This window comes from Lissotriton vulgaris, chromosome 10, assembly GCF_964263255.1.
Source record: "Lissotriton vulgaris chromosome 10, aLisVul1.2, whole genome shotgun sequence".
Classification (NCBI taxonomy): Eukaryota; Metazoa; Chordata; class Amphibia; order Caudata; family Salamandridae; genus Lissotriton; species Lissotriton vulgaris.
Window position 1 is genome coordinate 602,634,822 of NC_141698.1, and position 13,778 is coordinate 602,648,599.

Consider the following 13,778-nt stretch of genomic DNA (forward strand, 5'->3'; position numbering starts at 1 on the left):
AAGCCTAAATCTAAAAACAGAATAACTTTTGGAGTTAATCTCCTATTTAACACCTTTATTAAAGGACACATGTATAAGACCTGAATGTGCCAGATAAACAGAGTTCTCTAACGATGAGCTCCTCCTCAACGTTTCGTGTAGTGAGCAACACTGTAATGTGTGGGCTTGGAATTTTTATTTATAATTAGGAATGCTGCCTAACACTGATTTTGGGTATTTTTCATGGCAACCTTTAATTACAGTTATACCTGTAATAGTTACATTTTCCTGAGGAAGCATTTATTCCTTCCAAGCTTTTTCTTTGGTAGTGTCTACAATAAATTAACAGTTAATGCATTCAGGTGGTGGTGCTCTAACTAGCTAATGTGTTGCATTCTCATTCTGGTCTTCTTAAAAACAGATTTACTTTTATAGTGGTAGTTTGTGTAAGACTCAAAAGGGGGAAGAAGGTTATATAATGTATTTATGTAGGCTTACGTACTTGTTTGGCTGAACTCTGCTGGGGAGCAAGAGAGCAGTGGACAGAGGGTGGGAGACCTGGGTTACGATCAAAGATCATTAACAATATATTTATGACAAGCAAGTTCCTACCGTGTGGGGTGGTAGGGCTCTGATATGATATGATTAATGGGACTTGTAAAACGCGCGTACACCTACGGTTTCTTGGCGCTGGGGTGGGAGGGCTGTACAGTACAGATGAGGTGAACTAGTTGTGAGCCAACGAGAAGAGCCAAGTTTTCTGAGATTTTCTAAAGTGGGCGTAGGAAGGGAGGAGGCGGAGTGCGGGGGAAAGGGAGTTCCAAAAGAGAGGGGCCTGGGTGTAGAATCGCAGGCCTCCATGTTTTTTACGCCTGAAGGAGCAGGGGGTGAGGAGATTGTGGTTGGAGGAGCGGAGAGCACGCTGGGGAGCGTATCGATGCAAGAGGGAAGAAATGAAAGAAGGTCCCTGGGAGGAAAGAGCTTTGTGAATCAGGCAGCCGAGTTTGAAGATGCTGCGCTGGGCAACTGGGAGCCAATGAAGGTTCTTTAAAAGAGGCTTGGTGTGGGTGGATCTTGGCAGACCATAGACCAACCTGGTAGCCTGATTCTGGATAAGTTGGAGACATTGTAATTGATATGCTGGTATGCCCACATATAGGGAATTCGCATAGTCAATGCGGGAAATAATGAGCCCCAGGGTGACCTGTGCAAGAGCTTCGTGAGAGAGAAGTCTACTAATTTTGCGGATACGGCGCACGTGGTAGAAACAGGTGGATACAACTGAGTTAATTTACGCCCTCATAGAGAGGTCCTTGCAAATGGTGATGCCAAGGCTCCTAACAGTGTCAACAGGGGAAGGAGAGGGGTCAAGGGAGAGTGGCCAGAAAGAAGAATTCCAAGGGTTGCCATGGGGACCAGTGAGAACTAGCTCAGTTTTATCGGGATTGAGTTTGAGCTGATTGAGGTTCATCCAGGAGCTAATGAATTTCATGACAGAGTGGAAGTTTTGTATGGAGGATGGGGAGGGGGTCGATGCCAAAGATGAGCTGAAGGTCGTCCGCGTAATTGAAGATGGTGACAGATTTTTGTTGATGCTCCGAGATGAGGGGACAAATATAAAGAATAAAGAGACTCCACAGGCGGGACTCCACAGGCGAGATGCTTTCCCACTGAGTAGAAAGGTGGGAGGGAGCCTGCCTGAGCACGATCCTGAAGAAAGGAGGTAATCCACTTCAGTGGTATCCCCTGGATGCCGGCGTGCTCGACACGTTCGAGTAGGATGGTGTGATCTACAGTGTCGAACGCCGCCGACAGATCCAGGAGCACCAAAGCCTGTGAGATGTTCTGGTCCGCCCCCTTTCTTAACTCCTCATGGACGGCCAGGGCGATAGATTCAGTGGAGTGTTGAGGCCTAAAACCAGCCTGATGAGGGTCAAGGAAGTGGGTATATTCAATGAAGGTGCTCAGACAGTTGACTACATAGGCTTCCAGGACTTTGCCCAAATAGGGGAGGAGGTAAATTGGGCGGAAATTGGAAAGGGTGTCGGGATCTGCTCCAGGTTTTTTTTAGGATGGGTGAGACCACAGCTGTTTTGAAAGGGTGGGGGACCACCCCCGAGGAAAGGGAGTTATTTAAAAGAGAGAGAGGGGGCGTGGGAATATTGCGGTAGATTTCACGACTGATGTGGGGAGGACAACTATCCTGGGGGGAGCCCGACTTAATTTTCCCAGGAAGAGAAAAGAAGGTGTCTTCCGTAAGTGTGGGGAAATTGAGATAATGAACGGGGTTGGGGGGGTCCGCAGTGGAATGCGATATGGTAACAGCAGTGGGGATACTAGTTTTGATTGTTATGATTTTTTCAATAAAGTAGCTATTGAGAGAGTCGCAGAGGAATTGCAATGGGGGGGATTTTGCAGTGACACGGTCAGGTGTTACCAGCTCATCCACGATGGAAAAAATGGTTTTCGATTTGCAGCTGGAGCTAAGTATTTTCGCAGAGAAGTGTGTGGATTTAGCCGTCACAATGGCCACTTTGTACTCCTGTAGGGCTTTTAAGAACAGAGTATTTTTGGGAGGGCAGTAGTGAAGCCTCCACTTCCGCTCCAATTGGCGTAGAGCGAGCTTCCTGTCCCTAAGGTCTTTAGTAAACCAGAGTTGGGCGTCGTGGGGTCTCTTTGTTTTTAGAGCCTTGAGAGGGGCAAAATTGTCTCTCGCCTGGGTCATCCAGGAGGCGAGAGCTTCAGCCTGCGCGTGAGGTGAGCATTGAGGGTCCAAGAGGTCAGGAAAAGTGGGAAGGGTGGAAGTGAGGTTCGTACAGATTGAAGGAATGTCTACATGATTCCAATTTCTTACCATGGTGGGAGCGGCTGTGTGTGCTACGGTGGCGATCGGAAGACTGATGGAAAGGGAGACAAAATAGTGGTCAGACCAGGTGCAGGGGGATACTCGGAGGTCGAGAATGTCCAGATTTAGACTCCAGGCCTGGTCCAAAGTATGCCCCTTAATGTGGGTGGCCACTTTGATGTGTTCTGAAAGATTTAGCCCAGTGAGTAAGTCCGTAAATTGTTTGGAGCAGGGGTTCTCGAGTGGGTCGTGTGGCCAGTAATTGAAATTACCTATGATGAGGAGCTTGGCATGGTTGACCACCAGCTCTGCAACCAGGTTGCTGAAGAATTGAACAAAGTTTGAGGAGGGGTTAGGTGGCCGGTAGCAGAGAACACATGCCAGCGGTATGTATTTAGAGTGCAATGTGACTGCAAGGATGTCAGCCAAAGGAGTGAGGGGAATTGTTAGGGAGGTGAAGATGTGCGAGTGGGCAATGATGGCAGCAACCCCCCCCCCCCCCCCCCCCCCCCCCCCAGTCTTCCCATCTGGCCGGTTAGCCTGGAGAATGTATTGAACTCTCAAGAGTTCAATAATAGTAAAGTAATCCAAGGTACACAGTTGAATGTAGTACCTTAACTATTCCTAACATCAAAAACAAACTATCATGAACTAAATAAATTGGCAAAATTCGTACAGCAATTAACATTTTGCTAAGAACCAATTGTAACAACTTGTTCACTCAATCAAGGACACTGTGGCTGTCTATTTCAAAACTGCACCATTGTATGTTCTTGAAGGCTTGAAGATGAACTTGCTCAGAAAAACAATGCCCTTAAGAAAATTCGTGAATTGGAAGGCCATATCTCTGATCTTCAAGAGGACCTGGAATCAGAAAGATCTGCAAGAAACAAGGCAGAGAAAATGAAGCGAGACCTGGGAGAAGAGCTGGAGGCCCTGAAAACAGAACTCGAAGACACATTAGACAGCACAGCAACTCAACAAGAACTCAGGTGAGTGTAGATGGATCTGATTCTGATATTGAGCTACAAAAATCTTTTCTCTGATTCCTTACATTGACACTGTTTCCTACCCCCTTTCTCCATATACTTTTTGGTGTTGCTATCAGAGTGTTGAATATTATGCTTTGCTTCTTGGAGCTAAGATCTACAAATCTAATTATTCCCCAGAAGGTGTGCTCCAAATGATTTGAGATGTAATAAAACTAAGTATACTCTAGAGACATGAATATTTAGCTTCATTTCATGTAGAGGGAAAGCCATTCATTTGGATTTGGGAATCCTTTTGGAAGTTACACAGGATGGAGAGTAGTGGATATTTGAAGCCATTAAGAAAGAAAATGGTCTGTGGGATTCCGTATCCAAACAACTCGAAGATCCCAAACACTGTGCATGAGGAGACAACAAGGAGGGGCAGGCACGTGAATGTTGGCCAGGATAAGTCTAGGAGGTCCAGGTCCATACCAGATTTTGAGGATATTAATTGTGTATAATCTTCCCATTTAGACTTATTGTATGCACATTTATGTTTCACAAATATTCTGAAAATCCGGCATGGATCCAGCCCTTATGGATCTACAATAGAAGCCCTGGCTCAAGTCCACGAGGAAAGAATTGTGTATAAGTAAACAATGAAATTGTGTTATTGCAGTACAACACATTGCTGAGGCCTTACCTGGAGTATTTCCAGCCTTACAGTTCACATATTCAGAAGAATGAAAATAGGACATAAACCATCCATAGGGAGGTACCAATATGGTGCAAAGTTTGCACCATCAATCCTAAGAAGAAATATACCATAAACTGAAGTGATGTCCTCTAAAGGACAGAAGGAGGGATGGAGGAGATATGATGGAATCAATTTCATATCTTATATGTGGAACAGCAGTAGAGAAGCTGAAATGACTTCACCTATACAGTTACTGTTAGAGATAAATGGTTTAACAGTAATTCTGTGCGCTTTGCAATGTAGCTTTCACCTAGATATTGTTTCCTAATCACCTACTGAGGTTCTCCTGCCTGACACTGCCCTAGTTGAAAAACTCAGCTAATGATGGCAGGAGGTAGTGGTATATCATGACTACTGCAGCCATCATCGAAGTGTTGGTTTTGTGTTTTATTTCTGGCTCACACATTTAAACTCAGAGATTATGCACAGGTTTGGCATGAATGTCATGAATGCTTGTAAATAAGAACAGATGATTCATCTTTCTTGAACAAAACGTTGAGAGATATTGTGGAAGAAGACGCAGAAGTAATTCAAGCAGGATTTTCTCTAAATGGAACTGTTTATCAGCAGGGGTGAATTACAACTTCAGAAAGAGAACTTAAATACATGTAGCATAGTAGGGAGTGGAGGAATACCAGCAACAGGTCAAAGCCAGAGCTGTGAATAAAGATGGATCTGTGGTAATACAACAAATGGTCAAATATGCAGAATGCAGGTAGTTGCCACTCATGTTTTCCTGCCAAAATAGCTGTAATATTGTAACTGTACAACTGACAGAAGTTACAGCAAGTTAGGTTGTTTGCGTTGGCCCATTCTTTAGACATGATTTACATCAATCCCAGCGATAATCTTTAGCGAAACACAAGCAATGTATCCCTTCTTACTGCCGTGGGTAGATCATACGTGAAACACTGCCAACAAATAATCATTTGCAGGTTCTCCTTCAGGGAAAGGATGGGTAAAACCTTATTGACCTTATTTTGCTCTCAAAAGTACAATGTCTGGCAAACCCTTTAGGAGTGTTGCTTCCATTTCATTTCAGAACCAAGAGGGAACAAGAAGTCACTGTGCTGAAGAGGGCATTGGACGAGGAAACCCGGGTCCATGAAGCTCAGGTCCAGGAGATGAGACAGAAACATACCCAGGCTGTGGAGGAGTTGTCCGAGCAGCTAGAGCAAGTGAAACGGGTAATGTCCAACAAGTCAAGACATGTCTTGGACACTCACTACCCCACCTCTTGTCCCCTGGCTCTACTGTGCTCTATATTGTCCCTATTCTAGAAGCTAGTGTCTCTTTGCTGTCTGCTTCTTGTGCACAAGCTGGTTTTAAATCCTTCTTGTTACTGAAGTTCTTTGATGGCACCGTTGTCTGGCTTTTCCTAAAGCTGTGTATAAGCATTCATGTTCAAGTATTACTCGTATCCTTGTGTTTCCAGTTAAGTGCATTACTTATTTTCCTATGAGGTATTTGTGTTTACTTTTTATACATGTTACAGATAAGCATAATGAAAATATTGGCGATCAGACATATATACAACTGATGAAAAAAACTGAGCAATGAGCTCTACTCACAAAGATTATTTTGCACATGAGCATACATTTACACTTGAAAAGGCTTCCATTTACGCCTGCTACAAATTTGCAAAAGGATCCCTGGAAGGTATAAATTGATTTTGGAAATCCAAAGCGGAAGGTGTAGAATGTGGTTGTCACATTGTGTAGTTTACCTTGTAAGTGTGTGCACGGCCATACAAATATGCACCTTTGCTTGAATTCACAACTCTGATACTGCCCCTTCACTACTTGGAAATTGTCCAAATTTTACTCCACTCAACCACTGGAGTAATTCCCCTTCCGGTAAGGGAAGGGTAATGGATCACACTCGTATTTAGTGATGGTGCAGGGCTTTCTTCGCAGAGAAAATTGTTTTCCCCACATACAGTGAAAATCCTCACTGTGTGGAAGTGCACACTATATACATTTCTGCACGGGGAATATACATAGCTTTCCAGGCTTGCTATTGCACCTGTTTTGTGAATGGTACAAAGTGTGAAAGCTCTTTCAAGTGAAGTTATAGACCTGTGCCGGCAGTAGTTCGCTTTTCTTAGTGAATTGGGCCCAGGGAACAGACATATTACAGCAGCTCAAAAGTTCTATTTTTAGAACTCACTAGTCCTGTTTTGCAAGAAACCTGCCCTATGTTGGTTTGCAGACATCATCCATACACAAAGGAAAAATAGGCACATTTCTGTAATCAGAGTTTAGTCTTTGATGATTAAATGCAAGCCTCTATTGTTTTGACAGGGAAAACAAGACACACAAGCTGCCTTATGTATTATGTGTGTGCAATACTTTGCTTATTACAAATATTCTCTTTCTCCTTGTCAAGGTCCGTGTAAACTTAGAAAAAAGCAAACAGACCTTGGAAAAAGATAACTCAGATCTAACCAATGAGGTCAGGTCCCTCAATCAGACAAAACAGGAGGTAGAGCACAAGAAGAAGAAACTTGAAGTCCAGCTGCAGGAACTCCAATCCAAATACACAGAAGGAGAGCGAGTGCGAAATGAACTGACTGAGAAAACACACAAGCTGCAGGTAAAAATCAATTTTATCGTTTGACCTCTACAAAATGAGTAAATATCCCCTTGATCCACTTGTAAGATTTAGTTACATAGCATATCCATATGTCCCCTCTTTTAGGCACACAAAGTAGCAGCTACCAACAAGAAATATAGTAAATTACAATGAATTAATGACTGTAATCCAGATGTGATTCACTGACCCATTAATTTATTTACAAACGAGAAACTGAATAGCACTTTTTTTTTTTTAAATAAAGCATTGTTATGGTTTATTGCCATATACTGAAGTAGTTACAATGTTGAAAAATACTTTTATAAGTCTGGGAGTTCAAAATATAATTATTGAACAGAGAACAGATACCATGGTCTGAATGCCGGACCTATGAGTACCCCCTTTTTGGTTTAATATTTTGATTTTTGAAGTATTACTTTGTTGTTCATAACAGTGTCTGCTATTCAGTACAAATATGTGGCCCTTCAGTAAAACAAAATAGACCAGTTTTGCGTGTCTCTGGAATCATATCCAACCACTGGTTATTATCTGTGCAGAAAGATTCCAGTCTTACATACCTTAGACCCTTAACTGTGCCTGTTTAAAAATCAGACTGAGAAGAATGCAAACTGATGTTCTAGCTAGAATTAATGTTCATTGTAATATGTGAGTAAATGTTAAACACAAATGTTATTTCCTGTCATTTGTCGTCAGGTGGAGGTTGAATCTGTGACTGTGCTGCTCAACGAGTCGGAAAGCAAGGCAATTAAACTGGCAAAGGATGTCTCAGGCTTAGGATCTCAGCTTCAGGACACTCAAGTAGGCTGTCCCCAAATCACTTCCCTCATCGATAAATCTTCAGACTGCATCAAAACATAAATATAAAAATGCTGATGCCAAATCTTTCTATTTTCAGGAGTTGCTTCAAGAAGAGACAAGGCAAAAGTTGAACGTTGCAACTAAGCTGCGTCAGCTGGAAGATGAGAAGAACAGCTTGCAAGATCAGTTAGATGAAGAAGTCGAAGCCAAACAGAACTTGGAGAGACACATCTCAACCTTGAACATTCAGGTACTGAAGCTTTTTTTAGTTTTATTTGAGTTTCTTAAATCTAGATTGTAGAAAAGTCTAACAAATTGTTAGACACAATAATGCCCAGCACTGTAGTATTTTACAATCACTGTCAAAATTGTTGACTTGTTTCAGTCGTATAACTATATTACCTATGACAATGCAATAATGGTCCGGTTCTCAGGAAGTTCTCATTTTCCATTATAATAATAATACAATATTATAGTGTTATAACAATAGATGTTCTCTGGCTGATTACCATACAGTAAGTACACTTTACTCATCTTTCCTCTTTAATATTGCATGAAAGCCCTTTTTAAAATTGGAAATTGACATACAGTTGGGAAAAGCTTTGAGATTAGTTTACAAACATAAGATTTTAAAACAGCACATCATCTCTTTACTCTGTCACAGTGTTATGTGTTATGCACTGAAAAGACCGTTGAGGGTTTAGTTCATTTATCAATATTATGAAAGGGCAGAGACTGGTCATGGGCAGTGGTGTGCATTTGTGTCTGTTTTTAACAATAAAGACACGTTTGATGGAAACAGAAGTCCTAAAGAAGTACAAAATGTTTAATTACATTTGCACAAATTATTAGCAAAATGTCAATAAATCCTGAAAGATTAATTTATACAGTGGGCCATCACCTCCACTTGTCATAAAAGGACAGTGTTAACCTATACTCGTTAAATGAGACAAGATATATTTTTGAGATAAAGAAATATTTGTAAGTTTGTGTAGGTTTTATGTGGAGCTTGTGCGCCTTTTCGTGCTTCTGTGTAATTGCGTGAGATTTCTCATATGTGCTGTCTCTGACTAGTTGCAGTTTCACTTCCTTCATATTTACTGGTGCCATGCTTTACTTTGGAGCTTTGCTTGTGCCAAACAGCACATCTTTGGCTCTTTTTTCCAGTATTACTAATATGCATCTTAGCATGGCGTGTTCGACAAAAAGACCTTCGTGGGTTTTTAATAAGAATATTTCATCATTTTATGCATAGCTCATTATTTCTGGCAAGAGTAAGATAGTTTTATTTGGGAGTTTAACCAAAACCTGTAAACAAATGTTCTTCTTAGGAAACAAACCGTTTCTAATAATTAATAAAAAAATTGTGCCTTGAAAATAGGGATACCTAGGGCTGAATGCCAACATCATTTACCAATATTCTCTGTCATTATCAATTAAGTGAGCTTTAAATTACTGTTCTTTAGATGAAGAAGTAGACATGTTTTACTGAAATTATTAAATGTGGCTATTTCATTCGATAAACAAACCTATTTCTAAGTGGAAATGTTACTGTGTTTGTTCATGTTGCTAAATCAGTCCCTGAAGATAACCTTAGTGAATGCAGTATCTATGTAAGATACAGTGAATGGCACTACAATATCAAGCATAATAAACAAATTGATTATTTTCAATTTCAGCTATCAGATTCCAAGAAGAAATTACAAGAATTCACCAGCACCCTGGAAGTTTTGGAAGAAGGCAAAAAGAAACTTCATAAAGATATTGAGGGTATCACCCAGCAGTTTGAAGAAAAAGCGGCTGCTTATGACAAATTGGAAAAGACCAAGAACAGATTACAGCAGGAGCTGGATGATCTGGTTGTAGACTTAGAAAATCAGCGCCAAATGGTGTCAAACCTGGAGAAAAAACAGAAGAAATTTGATCAGGTATCTGAATGTATCCCCAGTACCTCTTTTTTACAATCTGATTCCCTCTAGCCATAGTATTATGTAATTTTTGTAAGTTTATTTGTTCATGAAATAAATATAATACATTTAATGGGTATTAAACAGTAATTTAAAACACAATTAAAAAATCATCAAAATAATACCTTAAAACTTATACAGATATGTTACCAATTATTAAGATCAAAGATAAATATTTGAGGTACAAATCAAGCCGAAGCCTTCTTGCAAGAATTGAAGTATAAGACAATCGCAATTGCAGGTTTTTCTGCATTCCAATTAAAAATCTAAATACAGCCATTCTGTTCGCAGGGCTTTCATTCTAACTGAGCTTGACATATTTAAAACTTTACGGAGTTACTTATGGTGTTACGTACATGTGCATAAAATCGGAACTGAGACAATAGTCAAATTTCCATATATGCCAAAACAATATAGTAGTTGAGCAGAATTGTTTATAATATTATAACAATAAATACCCCTTTCCTAAAGTAAACGGATGAAAACTACATTCAAAGTTCAGTAGAATTAACCTTGCCGAAATTTGCAATTCTGATCTTCATTGTGGGTCGCTTTACCGCAAGGGATATATTGCATGACTGTAACGTCATATGTACCTCATGGACCTACTACTATGTTGCATGGTAAGTGTATAATTTATATTCTTAATTCCCCAGATACACTTATACTTGATATAGTATCATACAATAACGATTTTTATAATAGCATAAGATTTCTGATAACATAATGCTGAGAGAGCAGTACAATGGTAGCCAATACATATTCCTTGGATTGTTCCTAAGAAAAATCTTGTCTGCGTTTTTTCTAGATGCTGGCAGAGGAGAAAAATATTTCTTCCAAGTATGCAGAGGAAAGGGACAGAGCAGAAGCTGAAGCACGAGAGAAAGACACAAAAGCCTTGTCCCTGGCCAGAACACTGGAGGAGGCAATGGCATCTAAGGAAGAACTAGAAAGAGTCAACAAACTACTGAAGGCTGAGATGGAGGACCTGGTCAGCTCCAAAGATGATGTGGGCAAGAATGTAAGTCTCCTAAAGTATGAAACCTGGTATTTCACTTTAATTTGGTTATTCGTGTTTCTTTCTTCCATCTTGTTGTGTGGCTCTGTATGTAATATTCCATAATTGAATATCACATTTAAAGCAAACACAATGCCCACAAAAACCTCTATATCCTTTATGTGTAAATTGAGAAAGCACTCTAATAGAACAAAACAGAAGGAGTATGATTCCCTGGAATATAAAATGCTTCATGCATGTGTTTAGTGTTAAAACTGCTAGGTGTCCTCCAAGTGTTGTTTTAATCATATATGTCTGTGAACAGGTATGAGCTTCTATAATAATAGAATACAGAACCCATTGAAAGAGGAAAAAACAAAGAGAAATGAAAAAATTTCTCCTCGTTGCGCCTCCCTACGCCTCCTCTGGGGAGGGGTAGCATTCACATGCATTTCCAGATTTACGATTCCTCGTAAATCTGGAAATGTGTCTTGTTCCATGGGTGTTGCTTGGGAACACCCACAGCAACACCCATGGAATGCCCCTTTCACTCAAAGTGCTGCGTGTAAAGGGGCCATATTTACAAAGATAGGAAAAGCCATGCAGGGTGGCTTTTCCTATCCTTGTTAATATGAGGCAGAGAAATACGCCACCAATAAGTCACAAAAAGTGACGTACTGGTGGTGCAGGGGGATTGTAAATCTGCCCATGAGTGATTATGTTCTGTGGTGTACTGTTATTGTCTTTGCTTTTGATAGGGCTAACTGTAGTTTTGCATATGCAGTAGAAATTGATAGGGTTGTGTGTTTTTTCGAAGCAATTGGCAAAAAGGTCTAAATATTCAGATCATGGTAAATCTGGCCCAAAAGCATAGATTGGGTTAAATTCAAAATGATGTACACCAATCTCAAGGCATACTAGATGTAAACCTAAGGCTACCTTCAGAAAGAACCATCCCACAATATACCCTTGAGAGGCATCAGTTCAGCAAGCACCAAGTAAGCTCCAAGTAAGTTTACCAGTCAAAATGTAATTATTAAAAGCAGGTGTAGATTCCATGAAGTACAGGGCCAAATGCTATGAAAAGTTGTACTCCCCAAACTTGGAGCTGAACCAAACCATTTGTGGCTCAGGCAACTTCTGAAAACTGAACTGTCAAGGAAGCCTTTGACTACCTTCGGCTAATAAAGATAAGGATAGTGCTAGAGAAACCATGCCACACCAATGACCCTGAATCCATGTTTGAAGAAATAAGAATAAGCACTGAGCATTTTCTATCCATTTGAAACTCGACAAAGGCAGTGAAAATGAAGACTGGATTTCAGACATTGTTCAGTGGGTCAGATGGTCGATATGGTCTACTGCGCCATAATCTTGCTGATTTGGATCGTCTTGTGTTTAGTGTTCAGGGGTCTTTTCTACTATGGCTCTGCAAACTGTGCCAAGTACACCCTTTCTGCTCACAATAATTCACTGTGCAGCCCAATGCTTGTGTTGAAAAAAGGTAAGTGCTGTAGTGTTACGGCAAAACAAAATACTACACATGTTAATGCGCCAACCAGGGTTCAGAACTCCCAACTATGGGTTCTCGCTAGGTCCCATGAAACATCTAGGGTCCCCTTCCCCATGCCTACAGGTATCGCATTGGGCTAGACTATTTCAAGGGAATAGCAGTGTCTCTGTGACAACAGCCGAGGCGTGAGTTCACTAAGCGATCAAGCAATTACCATACATTGCCAACCCGTAGGTCATTTGTGTGATCTTCATCTAAAATGATTCACTTTGGTCTTGTTATGCCTCTACCAGCTGACGGGTCTTTACTGATCAAGATATACAGTCTCTATCTCTTTTTTCATGTCTGTGTTACCTCTTCACAGAGTGGCGAGGAGGTGTGGGAAATTCTCACACTGGATCCTGTGGGTGCTCCTGCAGAGGTGGCTACCTCGATTTCTTCAAAAAAATATATACTCAAATTCAACAATCCAATTGATTCATCAAGATTTTAATCCAAGGAGTCATATATTAATATTCGTATAAACTGTATGATAAGATTCAATTCATTATTCATCACAGACAATTTTGAATGCAAATGTCCCTATGCCTTTCGGGACAAAAGTCCCTTCATCAGGGGATAGGGTTGATCTGTGGAGGAAATAGACACTGTTTTAGGAAGGGGACTCTTCCCTCAACACCAAAAAGAAAGTGACTGGAAAATAAAGTGACTAGAACATGAGATTCGCGGGTGATAAGTGGCAAGGAAAAAATAACGGAGGGCAAGTGGGAAATTGTGCTAAGCGTTCGTCTATAACGTGAGGAAACACCGGGGTGGGGCCAGAGACAGACTTGTGGAACAGGAAAACTATGTGTATCACCAAGACAAAAACGTAAAAAGACAGTCGGAATCCCCAAAGAAAACACCCGATTAGTGCGCATACCTTGTGTGACAATGTGTAATCGGAACCGATATTTCAGCCACTTATCACCGGCGAATCTCATGTTCTAGTCACTTTATTTTCCAGTCACTTTCTTTTTGGTGTTGAGGGAATAGTCCCCTTCCTAAAACAGTGTCTATTTCCTCCACAGATCAACCCTATTCCCTGATGAAGGGACTTTTGTCCCGAAATGCATAGGGACATTGGCATTCAAAATCGTCTGTGATGAATAATGAATTGAATCTTATCATAGTCTATATGAATATTAATATATGACTCCTTGGATTAAAATCATGATGAGTCAATTGGATTGTTGAATTTGAGTATATTTTTTGTTGTTGAAGAAATCGAGGTAGCCACCTCCGCAGGAGCACCCACAGGATCCAGTGTGGGAATTTCCCACACCTCCTCGCCACTTGTTTTCAAATTTGAGTCTC

General features: G+C 40.7%; 1 protein-coding gene across 4 annotated transcripts in view; it reads left to right on the forward strand.

Moving 5' to 3' along the window:
• MYH11 (myosin heavy chain 11) overlaps nt 1-13,778 on the forward strand; it is a 285,530-nt gene that overhangs the window by 222,729 nt on the left and 49,023 nt on the right. For all 4 annotated transcript variants that reach the window (XM_086941438.1, XM_086941439.1, XM_086941437.1 and 1 more), the window contains 7 exons: nt 3,604-3,816; nt 5,595-5,739; nt 6,941-7,147; nt 7,841-7,945; nt 8,043-8,195; nt 9,625-9,873; nt 10,721-10,933. In XM_086941438.1, the coding sequence (XP_086797564.1) occupies nt 3,604-3,816; nt 5,595-5,739; nt 6,941-7,147; nt 7,841-7,945; nt 8,043-8,195; nt 9,625-9,873; nt 10,721-10,933 (1,285 nt within the window). The remainder of the gene's footprint in view (nt 1-3,603; nt 3,817-5,594; nt 5,740-6,940; nt 7,148-7,840; nt 7,946-8,042; nt 8,196-9,624; nt 9,874-10,720; nt 10,934-13,778) is intronic.